Raw genomic sequence first — 13,242 nt, 5'->3', positions numbered from 1 at the left:
TTGGATAATCCAATAGGCACCCGCATCTTCTCTGCCTCCGGATATCGGAATTAAAATAATCAAAAAAAACCTTCTTTAGTGATTTGCCAAAGCTGTTAACTTTTACACTTCTTATTTATAAACTCTTTGATACTGAGGTAATCTATCAAAAGGGTATTCAGATTGTTTTCCGAAATAAAAGGTGAACAGAAAGTTTTGTGGGCCTTCATCTCTGTACGCCCACTACATTAGGGGACTTTTTAAAAGGCGTATTGTCACCGTAGCGCACGATATTCTGGGACGATTGCAAGACTATAAAGTCGATTTTCAGTGTCTTATCGACTGTAGATCTTCGCCCGCCCTACCGTCACTACAGCATTTCTCAGCTAAAAAATACCCTCTTCCCGGCGGGAGTTTCTATGCTGATGAATGGGGTACATTTTAGAGGGTTTGCTTTTCAAGGGTATCACCGAAAGAGCAAAAATTATATTAAGCCACCCGGAGAGTCATATTTAAACCCAACATCATGGGAAAAATTCATGCTAAAGCTTTTTTCACCCCCACAAAAACTGAGACCATTGTTATTAAAATCAGTGTCATCTGGTGTTTTTTCGTCATACTAGAAAAAGGTTTACTACCGCCTTAACTTTAAGACGTTTTAAATTGATACGTTAATTTCATCTTGAGTACGATGAGACTGATTATCTGTTTTTTAATATCATACTAAGCGAGAGCAAAAAACGTAAATTGCCAGCACTTACCGGATACAATATTGAGCTAGCACACGTCGGGAAAAGGAAAGAGATCATTACACCTTTCTCCTGCGCATACTCTCTCTGCTCTTGGTTCTTACTTACGCAAATTAAGTCGTAGAACTAGCTGGCGTCAGACTCGGACCCTGAGATGCCGGGTTCGATATCTGTGCTAGAAGAAGGAAAATTCACGCATATTAAAAAAGTTTGAAATTTGTTTCTATCTGCTCTTTTAGCCAATGGCTTATAGTCCGACTGCTGCTGGATTGCTTGGTGACTGAATATCGAGTGACTTGAGAGTTTTTTCTAAAAAAATTCGAGCTTCACGTTATTTAGTTGTCTTTACTAGTCATAGGTGTCGTGGTATGACATAATAGAATGAACAAATGTTTTTCTTGTAGGGGCCGGTTTTTGAACCCGCCAAGCCCTAATCCACGTTTTTTATATATAGAATTTAACAATATCGAATGAATTCTCTACTCGTACCATGTAGCCAGCAGAAGAGCAAGAACGTTGTGGCTTTTAATATGGCCTGTCTGGGCATCTTGTTTTAACGACCTTTCCACACGGTTTTGTTCAAGGGGAGTCTAACATTTGTTTCCCTTAAAAGAAAAACTAAATTTATTGATTGAATTTCAATATGGAAAGGTTTTCATGGTAGTTTCTTTGCATTCGTGCTGTTGGTACTTAATGTTTCAGTCAATATTTTGAGAATACGCTTGCCACGGCCCCGTATCCTGAGTCACACCTCATTTAATATATACTTTTTTTAAAAAAAAGTTCGCAATTGCCAGATTTAAAACGCAGACTGAAACACAGTCAATTTAATATGACATTCTTTTTTTTTCATGTGAATTTTCTGCATTAATAAATAAAAATTAATCATTCTAAACTAATAGAAAAGTCAAAACTGGATAGTTTATTGCACCAATATAGAAGTAATTTTATATTTTATTTTAAGATAATTTTTCTTAAAAAATACAGGTCGTACCTACGGATATAACCTAAATAATTCAAAGTATCGTTTAGAGGAAATAACTTTTTTATCGCTCTGTGCATTAGTTGTGAATTTCTTCTATAAAGGTTGAATGCCATCTTTGGAAATAGATTTCCATTGTATTTAAATGTTTAAACGCATCGAAGAGATGGGGTGCTGAAACACAGTTACCTAAATGCTGTAGCCAATTACGAAATTCGCTATTGTTGATTTAAAATCGAGTGATTAGATGCGACTGCACCGATACCAACTGACAATGACACGTGTTGATCAGTAAAGCTTAAAACTGCCTAGCTTATTTTCCATAGTTTTGTGTAATAAGATTAGGTAATAAGACTTTACTTTAAAGATGCAAGTTTCGTATAAAATTCTAAATGGACCATAAATATTTGAGACCTTATTAGATATATTTATCTCTGACTTTTTTCCTTTAAACTAAGCCAGTTTCTTTTCTTATACCAGATTTGGAAGCAATGGAGACCGTTAGATATTGTGCTACTGAGGTAAGAATAATTTTTAGTTAGTCCAAATACCTATGAAAAAAGATGAGTGCGGCAAGACTAAGCCGCTTGTTTTGTTTAAAATAAATATTGAAATATGGCCCATTCATTGGTACTTTGCATTGAAACAAGGCCTTATAGGACTAATTTTTTAAAACTCATAAATCGTAGATGTGAGCCATTTGTTCTAAGCGAATAATAGTGGTAAATGATTTAATTAAAGACTAATTTCAGATTCCGCTGTATGGCTTGTACTACAATTTAAACCCTTTGCAAATGGAAGGTCACTACACCGTCATCGCCGAAGAAACTTTGAAGAAAATGAAGTCAAAGTGACACATAGATTTAAAATATTTTTAAAAACGCTTCATGATTGATTTCGAAACACTGTCAATAAACTCACCTACGTTTTTCTAAATTTTTTAGCTATACCGGTAAACTAACAGAAAACATAGTGGATTTTGGTAAAATTTATGGTCCAGGAAATGGTACTGGTCTTCTCGGAATGTTGGTGAAAAATGTGAGTTCAAGAACAACAATTTTCAATTAATTTTTTTTGGCGTAAAAAAACTGTGTGTGTAATGGGGGTAGAAGAGATAATGGTCTTAACAACACCCAATACATTTTAAGTATAGAAATAAAGATCTTTTGGGCTAAGACTAGAAAAAGCAAAAGATAAGAAAAAATGTAATGACTGAAGACCCAGATATTAAATATTTCAATAAGTTATTTTAGAAAAATTTCCTGTCTAATTTTTTCACCAAAATTGCATTTGCACGAATTATTGAAATCATAAAATTATGCACTAATTTCGAAAACAAACATGATAGGACAGAGTATTAAGTTGATCTTCAGTTCTTAATATTAGAAAAGTTCGCATCAAAAAACTCATATTATACCCTTTCCATTGTATTTTGTTCCACGATTTCTTATTCGGATATGTTTGCATTACCTCCCACTATTTGTGTCGACAATTCAAAATGATATAAAAATCTATTTTAAAATTTTATAAAAGTTGTGGTTTAATTAACTTTGGCATCAGCTTGAGGAATTCGAAAACGGTTATAATTGGATTGATGAATACACTAGAGAGTAGCGAAACAAATAAGTGGACACGGATAAACGGCGGGCCATGTATCTCTTTCATTGTTGAACTTAATTTCAATTATCAAGACTATTTAAATCGAACAATAGATTAAATAGACGTCTTAAAGCCCTTATCCTATCCCCAATCGTCAAACTTTTCTACCAAGAACTACAATTGTTATGCTGACGCTAAATGTAAACGATGTCACTTTTGTTTGATTTATAGCAATGCTTCAACAATAATGGAAAATTACATGAATAATTAATTTGGAAAAATGGAAATTTGGTGAAAAAAATCGAAGATAACCAAATTTTCAAATAATTGATATTGTTTAAAAATATCTCTATAGTGAAAATTTTTAATATCTGGACTTAAGTCATTCTATTTTGTTCATTTATCCTTAGCTTTATCTACTAAAACAGTTCTTTTCCTTCAATCTTAATTTTATTTAAGATTAAAACATGCACTACCATAATCGGGAAAAAAGAGCGCTTAGTGGCAATGTTGGGAAAGACTTGTCATTATTGTTTAATGATCATACATCTCGATTTCGATATAGTCCATTACTGTTTTTCTCACTGACTTACCCATGATAAAATTTTGTAAGTTCAAGTCAAAGTATATTTTTAAAATTATTAAAAGTAATACTTAAACTAATGAAACTATGGAAAGGCTTTACCCTGACGTTGGATCTTTATGTTCGTTCCCAGGCGTAGTGAACGAGTAATTTTCTTTAGTAACGTTTCTTTTTCCCTCACTTTGAAAAAACTTTTAGGTTATCTGTTCGCGAAAATTTAGTCTTTTCACCGAAAGGTCATATTTATTTTACGAATTCTAAACCTACCCTTAGATAACTTAACCACACGTTAGGAGTCCGGAATATAGTTTTGATGAATTTTTTCAAAGCAGCAGACACAGTATGATAACCGTTATATCCAATCAAAAAACTATCCTAATTCATTTAACCCAGTATGAAGTCTTATCTATGGGAGGTACCTCTCCCTTAGAATATGTAGAAGGCAAACATAGACGACCCTAGATTTGTTAGAAATACAATTTATCATTTTTTAAATTAGGAATCGGATTTTGCTTTTAACCTGCAACCCATCATGTACGAAAATTTTAAATACCTCGACTTCACTCCTGTCGTTACTGAAGATAATTGGATATATTTAAGTTCCGGGAAGCCAATTTCTTCTCACGCATACCTCGTCGCCACGATTTCAATATTTGATTCCACGGTAAGCAAAGATAATCACTTCGATTACGAAATATTATGCGTGCGTTGGCCTGACTCTACAAATTATAAGTGAGGATTGAATATTTAAATAAAAGAAGTTGAGAAAACTAAAATATTAACTCTCCGATTCGAGAGAAAGACTAATTATATAATCACTGACTCGTGTCGAAATACTTAAGCATTAATGGTCCTATATATTTAAGTTACTTTAATGGTCTAACGAAGCTTAAATCGTTGAATCGTTCTCTCTACTTTCTTTAATTCCTTGGACTTATGATATAATAAATATATTGATATCCATGATATAAAATGGAAGGAAACGGTTTCTAACTTCCAAAGACGTTGGATGTGGTTCAAATAAGCGAACTTTGATGGCCTGGTAAACTAAAATCCTATCTAACGTCTTTGGATCTACATACCGATAATTCCACCTTCACTCAATTAAAAGCGGATGATACTCCCTACAAAATGGGTCCGTTTTATTTGTGATGTTTTCCATGCAGGGTTATAACTTTAAGAGGAATAGCGCCTATTTTATACTTTTTCCTAAATTTTTCTGAATCTGCTTGAAAATTTGGTAGAAGCCAATAAATACAGATTGGTGGCATAGAGAAAATTACAGACCAGAACATAAGGTTGATAGATGTCAATAAGTAGAAATTTATATCTATATGAGAAAGATAAAAATAAAGGACGGAAGATGGTGGTGTTAGAAGCCAATACGTAAAGATTTGTGTCTATGTGTGAAGGCATAGACCAGGAGATGGTGGTGTTAGAAGTACAGATTGGTGTCTATGTGGGATAGAACAAGACAAGGGACAAGATGGTGGTGTTAGGAGCCACTTCATACACATTGATGTCTATGTGAAATGGACAAATATAGAAGACTATGTTAGAATTCAATCTTCAGAAATTGGTGTCTCTGTTCAATGAACGACGAACAAGGCAGATGAGCAAAAATGTGCAATAATAATTTATTGGGCTTAAGTAGAGTAACATAGTGAAATGATATCTTCCAAAATTCAATGTCCTGTAAATGTCGTTCGAAATGTCGAAAACGTTAGCTCCAAACTGCAAACCCGGTCTCTAGGGATGTAAAAAAACACAACGACGATTACGTCTAGAACAGAACCTTTTCATGACTTACCTCATTCTCAAAATTAATAACCACCACGTCAAAATTTAATACCAACAAAAATATTTTTTTTATTGCATCGATAAGCGCGGTGAACGAACTCTTAATCTGCTTGTGAATGATCAAAACGAAACCAAAATACGAAAGTCCTAAGCTATGCATAGGAATAATAATATTGAGATAAGCTTTTTGAACAAAATTATGACGACCCTCTTTTAGTATTCGAGCTGGCAGTTAATGAGGTACAGGATTAGCCAGGATCTGAACGACACCAAATCATTGGTGAAAGCAATTAATTTTCGAACTCTTTTTTTTTCAAAATATTAGCTTGAAACTAGACATCATCTATTATTGTTCATTTGATTAGGACGTAGTTTCTTCAGCATTAATGAAATTTCACTAATTCGATTTTTAGGTTTGGATATTTTTATTTGAGTCTTTTTTATTCTTTCTCCTGGCTCGTACATTGTTGGAGAAATGTATTGGGAAAAATTACTGGGGTCGACTCTGCATGAAAAATATCTTTGAAAATATTCAAGCTCTCTTATTTCAGGGTAAGTACAAATAGGGCCCTGCTTCGATAAAACTACTTATTATACATTAAATATAAAATGACAGGTATAAACGTGTCGGTAAACAGAGATAGTGAGAGGATTATGATAGTTGGATGGTTGCTATTTTCATTTTGGATCGCATCTTCGTATACTGGATGTCTTCTCGCCAAATTGACATTATCAGAGAAACCATGTCAAATACAAACAGTGAAAGATATGCTGGAATTTCCAACACGTCGGGTCATTGTGCACAAGAGCACATCCCTCGAAACGTACCTTGAGGTAAATGAATACATTTTTGTCTTTTGTTGCACCACGTTGTTTTCATTTATATGTTAAAACGAACCTATCTCTCCCATGTAAACGTTTGAAAATGATTAATAAGAAACCGTAACGTGAAAAAACAAAACGGGAATTAGCAACATCTTAAATTTTAGATAGTCTCAAAAAATACAGGTTGACGCTAAGACCCTCTAGCCAAAGGAACTCTGGTTTGTAGTTGAACATCTTTGATTGTGAAAACGACTTTTAGTCAACAACCAACCAGAATTCCAATTAAAACAAGTCGGCCAAGGGCTTGTAATAGCAGCCACATCGTTATCTATTTAATTAGCACACAAATAAAAACACAAAAAAATCGAAGACCCTAAAAAATCAGAACTGTCCGAACCTTCAGATAAAAATTCAAAAGTATCCGACCATACAGATAGAGAGGTACCCTCCCCCTATCCCCGACACTTTAGAGATAAACTAAAGGATGAAAACTCGAATGTTTTATCGAGTCTCTAAGGCTTAATGGTAGCGTGTCTTACTGCTGTGCCAGCGACCCGGGTTCAATTCCCGGTGAAAATATTTTAATTAAAATAAAATCTCTAACAGAGCTCAGCTACCCCTATTGGTGTGAGTTCCTTTTAAGCTAAAGTCTAACAATAACGAAAGCGACAACCCCGGCCACTACTACTACTACTACTACTACTACTACTACGGCTCGTTTCAAACTAAGAGCCTCTTCGTATACTACGATGTGGCTAAAAAAACCAGCCCAAATAAAAACTGCGGGTTTAATTGGCTTTTACCCACCATAAAAAACTTAATAAAACCATCACTAAGATCTTTAATTATGATAAATTTGAATGCTAGAATAATTTCATTTTAAATATATTTGTAGTTTCAACTTCAAAAGTACCATTCAATATTATTTATTATTTTTTATGAAACATTTTTAGACTTTTATTAAGCAATTACTTTTGAATGAATTTCAACAATGCACGCAGCTGCTAGCAGCTAGAGATAAAAAACGTAGTACCCTGTAAAGCACAGAAAACTCCAATAAAACCCGGTAGGCTGGTATTTTTAAAAAGGGCCGGGTTTTTTAACCCTGTTACAAAGCGCTTCAGCTTATCTTAAAATCCACTTGAATACCTCGATTTAACTGATGTATAGCAAACTTTGTATTTATAAAAATAATAACGAAATCAGAAAATATATTTTGAGTTTTCAATTTATATTTTTCGTCGACATAGGGATCGACTGATTCTGATATTCGAAAGCTGTGGGAACTATCTGTGAAGAGCAAAGGAATTATCCCATTTAGTGATTTGGACATCCAAAATTCTTTAGAAGAAGTCCATAATGAAAAACAATTTCTGTTCATGCCCGAACTCTTAATTAAAGATGGTTTTGAGCAGCTAAGTTCTTGCACTGAGGATCCAGGTAGATTCTGTTTATCAAAGTCCGTATATAAGACGAAGTTGGCTTTTCCCATCCGAAGAGGATTCAACTCTTCCTATGCCAATATATTTAAAAAATGGTAAGCGATTCTTTTAAATTTTTAAGAACCTGGTTCGTTTTTTTTCGTATTATTACACTTCAGTTGAACACAATAATGCAGATTTGTCTATTCACAGTTGTTACCAGCTTTTTGAAAGTGGAGTAACATTTAAATCCTTGAAAGAGTCTTTCTGGACGGGAGAGAGATGTTTTCTGAAGACTACAGAAAACGAAGTTGTTCAACTACACTTGAAGAGTTTTTTCGTTCCACTATGCATATTGGGACTTGGGTTCACATTTGCTTTGATTTCTATTTGCATCGAAGGTTTACACTCAATTCGTAACAAAAAGTAACTGAAGAGTGTTAAAAAAGAAAATATTACAAACACATAAATAATACACAGAAGTAATCATTCCAAACATCAAGTTCAAATAAAAATGGATTTGTACACGTTCCAATATTATTTACGGGCCAATTTAAACTCTGCAAAATTTCTTCCACCGCTACTAGAGATAAATTTTCAATTCTTCGATAAGTGTGAATTAGCTGGGTGTTAAGAAAGTATTTGCGCGTTTTAGATTGCCCACATATTTTATGAAATGTAGAATACTATGTAAGTTAATTCCTTACAAAAACATTCTAAAAAAACTCTATGAAGTCCTGTAGAGCTCTAAAGAGTGCCTAGAGTGTGCTAAAGAAAAAACTTTTCTCTTTAAATTTCCAAGAAGCACTCTAAGCAATGTTTTTCAAATTAAATCTGTTTAAAATGCTGAAAAATTCTTTATTTTTCACGCTCTTAAGAATCAAAATTTATTTTTCTCATGAGCAATTAACAAATAAATTTTAAATATTTATTTTTATCAATAGTATTTGAGTTAAAAAGATAATTTAAAAAATTGAAATGGCTATATTACATATTTTTTACATCAATTAGTCACATTCATAAAAGTTGGGCATTTCCATTACATAAATATAACCAGCAAATTTTGGAGAGTTTGTGCCAAGGACCAAAACTTTTCCTTTTACATCCGATACTGTGTAAGTCAATATTTAATGGTAAATTTGCACTTCAACTACAGGAACAAACAGTTAATTGAGAGGCAGTAACAGATACCATCCTTTAACCTGTATAAACCTTGAACTATACCAAAGTATCCATCCTTTAACTTTATTCCGCAGTTGCATCTTTTGGCTACTTTGTGAGTACAAATTGTGCGACCAAAAGACGTTATTTTTGTAAATTGCAGTGCAGTTTTCAAATTTGAAATTTTTACGTTTCTCAAATATGGTTGAAAAGCTAATTTAACAGCGCTAGTTATAACACACTCTCTTGGTAAACCTTGAGCGAAACTTAAATCATTCACTATTAATAAAAACTGTCTTAGTGGACAAAGACTAGAAAAAAAGTAAACGATAAGAGAAGAAAATGGAATGACCGAAGTCCAGATATTAACTTTTTTCAGCTTAATGACATCAATTATTTAAAAAAATACTTATCTTCGTTTTATTCACCAAAATTCCATTTGCCCAAAATATTTTATCATGAAATTTGGCATTTTTTCGGAAGGGTTCATGTGAAGGAATTACTATATAACAAACACATGCGACATCGTTTACGCTTACCCTAAGCGGTCATCGTAGTCCTTGGAAAATATTTTTGGGTTATTTAAAGGGATATAAGGGTTATTTCAAATACTATATACGTTTTAAATACGTCTTGAGTTAGAGGAAAGCAAGTCCAATAATGAAATAGATAGACAGCTCGCCGTTAGTCTGCGTTCACTTACGTTTTTCGTGAGCAACGTTTGCCATACACTGTCTACAGTGTGTTCCTCGTAAAACAGCTAGTGGTCGTCATGCGAAAATTAATTTAGCAGCAACTTTTAAAACTGATAGTTCTCAAAACATACGATATTATATCAAAGGGTTTTTTATGTATTTTATTAAAATTTTAATGATCGATTTATTAATCATTTTGAGTCGTCGATAGAAAAACTGGGAACCAATGGAACGATGGTCGCGTAGTAAGTGTAGACGCAGAACAGAAAATCATGATGAAAGATTAAGTTTAATCCTTCATTTTCAAAATCAAAAGGTGGCAAAAAATTAATACCATAATTACCCCTTTATGGTACTTAATGTTAATACTCAGTCTTTGCACGTGCACTTTCGACCATAATATCAATATAATCCGAAACACTTCAGCAATCCGGTAGTGCAATAGATCAGGCGTTGGACTATTTCTAATTAATTCGTTGACTTTCATTCATTTCAAGGGAAAAAATAAGTTCAATCAGTGAAAGAACACTTGTGGGAGTTTTAGAATTACTCATACCATTCACGGGGTCTCAGAAAGGTTTTTTTAAATAATTGATGTTTTATAAGCATGTCATTAAACTGAAAAATTTTAATATCTGGTACTTTGGTCATTCCATTTTCTTCTCTTATCGTTTACTTTTTTGTCTTTATCCACTAAGACAGTTTTTATTAATATCTTTTTCTTCAGTATTCATTTTAATTAAGTTTGTTGAGAAGGTGTTAAGTTTTAAAAATCTCCACATAGCAAAAGCAAAGAAAAAGTAGAGAGTAACGGTAGGCCAATCTGACATTTATTTTTAAAGCAATGATACTTTCAAACAAAAAAGATCTTTATAAGTTTGTAGCGAACAAGAAAAAGACACTTTAATTTTTAACATCTATATCATTTATTAATGAATCCAATTGAAATTGAATGATTGTAGGAGACAACTTATTTTTCATCCTTTGTTTTTATAATACTTGAACCAAAAAAGAGTTGAGAATGTTGAAACCGAAACATATCTAATTAGAATAGAGCAGCTTTAGCTCAAAGCTCTCCTTAAAAATCCGCAAAGAATATCAATTTTAATATATGTTTGGTAATAATGACTTCTGGTTTTGTTGTTTAGCTCAAAAACTCCTAAACCCAATTTGAGTCAGAGCTTCCTATCCATTTAAAAATGTAATTTGGTCTAAAAGCAGTATATAACTATTGTCTCCGTCGTAAGTTCCCAAAGTTTCCTGTTATTCTGTAAAGAAAAAATATTTTGTGTAGCTTCCGGGTGGGTGGCTTTTCGATGATTAATGTTTTTGTGTCTTTTCGGTAAATAATGTTTGGTTGTCTTTTCGGTAATAAATGTTTGGTTGGATTTTGTTAGGAAATGTTTAGAGTGTTTGGAGATTAAATATCGTGGCAGAACTCGAGTTTGCAGAATAGGTGACGTGTCTACCATGGAAATGTAGCGGAGAATCGGGAATGAAGGTTCACGATGACATGAATTAGAGAAGAATGTAACAACGACAAATTCTTGAAGAAGGATGCGAATATTAATTCTCATTGTCAAATGGATGGTAATCTCCGAAGATAATGGTTCGAATTATTATATTATTTAACTTAAAAAGACTCACTTGTCCTAATGACATGACAATATTGATATTCGAATATTTCTCCTTTTGTCTGGAAGTTTAATTTTTCCACCACTTTTGAAATGAGACAACTATCTCTTTAAATTTTAGAATGCCATATATTTTTTGGTTAAATCTAAGGTTAATTATAGAAAGTTGTATTTAAAAAAGTAGTCTTCAAATAATGAATGAAATGGAATTTTAATGCGTATATAAAAAACTATAGAAGGAGTTCATTGGAATTTACACAGTCATCATCATCATCATAATAATAATAAAAGGGGCTGGGCTTCATGAAACAAGAAAAAAAATTCCTTGTTTTTTAAGCTTACAGCATGGCAATCACTTAATTCATCAGCCATGCCAAAGTGTATAATCAAGGTAAACAAGTCCCTGCCTACATCTGGAAACGTTGGAGATGATGCTTTGATTTACGTTTATTCACTAATGAAAATATTCAGGAATTTTATCATGAATGTTTACAAAAATTAAATCATGAATATTTTCAAGAATTTTATCATGAAAATTTAGAAAAATCTATCATGAATATTTAGAAAAATCCTTCTTGAATATTTGAAAAAAAATGCTTCATGAATATATAGAGAAAAAATGCTCCATGAATATATAGAGAAAACATGCTTCATGAATATATAGACAAAAATGCATCATGAATATTTGGAAAAAAATACATCTTAAATATTTTCAAATTATAACGAATGGTTTTATAGATGTTAATCCCTTAAGTGTCTGACCTTTCCTAGACGTCCTTAAGATTTAAATTGAAATTCTTAATGTAAAAAAACTCGATGTCTTAGATTAGTGGTGTCTTTGATATTTGAGTAACAAATGGTATCATGAGTTAATAATATGTTAGCTCCCTATAAGTTACTCAAGCAATTCATTTTTAAACTCCAGCGTTTTTCCCGCACCGCCGGCTTCCCAATTATATGCGACGCTCTGCGGCCGCCACGTGAACGAAAATCTTAGTTGCTCTTCTTTCCGGGTTTTTCCCGGAAGCGGGTGTAGTGGAAGCTAGCCAATAATATCGGAGCTATTTAAGCAGCCGAATATTTCGCTCAGTTGCCTCGGTTAAGAAAACCGTTAAGAAGAGATCAATGGATTGGATTTAGCTCAGTTGTATAATTTTCTGGTTTCAAGTCACAATAACAACTCTTATCTTTAGCATTCTTTATCAATATAGGCAAATTATATTGAGTTCCTGCATTTTTTGTCTCAGCACTGACACAAACTCCATGATTGAACGTTAAAACATAAAAATTCACGACTAAAACACTCACGTGGTGAAAATGCAGCCGTACGAGCGGGATTTTTTTTTCGACGAGAGAGAGCGCAACATTCGGATTTTTTCCCGCGCGGGCGAAATGAGAAGAAATCGCTGGATACATTACGCCTATGGAGCCTGAGTAACTTATAGGGAGCTGACATATTATTAACTCATGATGGTATATAGGGCATAGAACATGGGTTTGATTTATTGGTCTTCCAGTACTAATTTCTTTATTGGTATTCTTACGACGGTTTATTTATTTATGCAAAAAACGCGATATAGGATTGATTGACGTATAAACAGCTGGTAGTGTGTTCAAAACTTGTTCAATATCTCGATTTTCATATTAGAACTGAAAAATAGCTTTTAGGTTTTATCGATTCCCATGGGTATACGGACTAAACACTTTCAAGACAAAGAACCCCAGGCATAACCCCCCATTACTGAAATTGTACAAAATCCCCCATCCCCAGACAAAATCCCCGTTGTTAACCCTATCCGAGAAAAGAGAAAAAT

The 13,242-nt window shown here is 33.2% G+C and overlaps 1 protein-coding gene across 1 annotated transcript; it reads left to right on the top strand.

Moving 5' to 3' along the window:
* The first annotated feature begins 2,201 nt into the window (after window positions 1-2,201).
* Window positions 2,202-8,368, top strand: LOC149663975 (uncharacterized). The gene is made up of 8 exons (XM_089841975.1): window positions 2,202-2,231; window positions 2,463-2,560; window positions 2,655-2,748; window positions 4,392-4,556; window positions 6,106-6,244; window positions 6,309-6,526; window positions 7,768-7,957; window positions 8,118-8,368. Exons 1-8 carry the CDS (start codon window positions 2,202-2,204, stop codon window positions 8,366-8,368), a joined length of 1,185 nt encoding a protein of 394 aa, XP_089698101.1.
* Window positions 8,369-13,242: the final 4,874 nt, after the last annotated feature.

This window comes from Phalangium opilio, unplaced genomic scaffold, assembly GCF_054372755.1.
Source record: "Phalangium opilio isolate 3A_F unplaced genomic scaffold, DU_Popi_V2 ptg000061l_1, whole genome shotgun sequence".
Taxonomy (NCBI): domain Eukaryota; kingdom Metazoa; phylum Arthropoda; class Arachnida; order Opiliones; family Phalangiidae; genus Phalangium; species Phalangium opilio.
The sequence above is the reverse complement of the archived record's forward strand: the minus strand, read 5'-3'. Positions and strand labels throughout refer to the sequence as shown.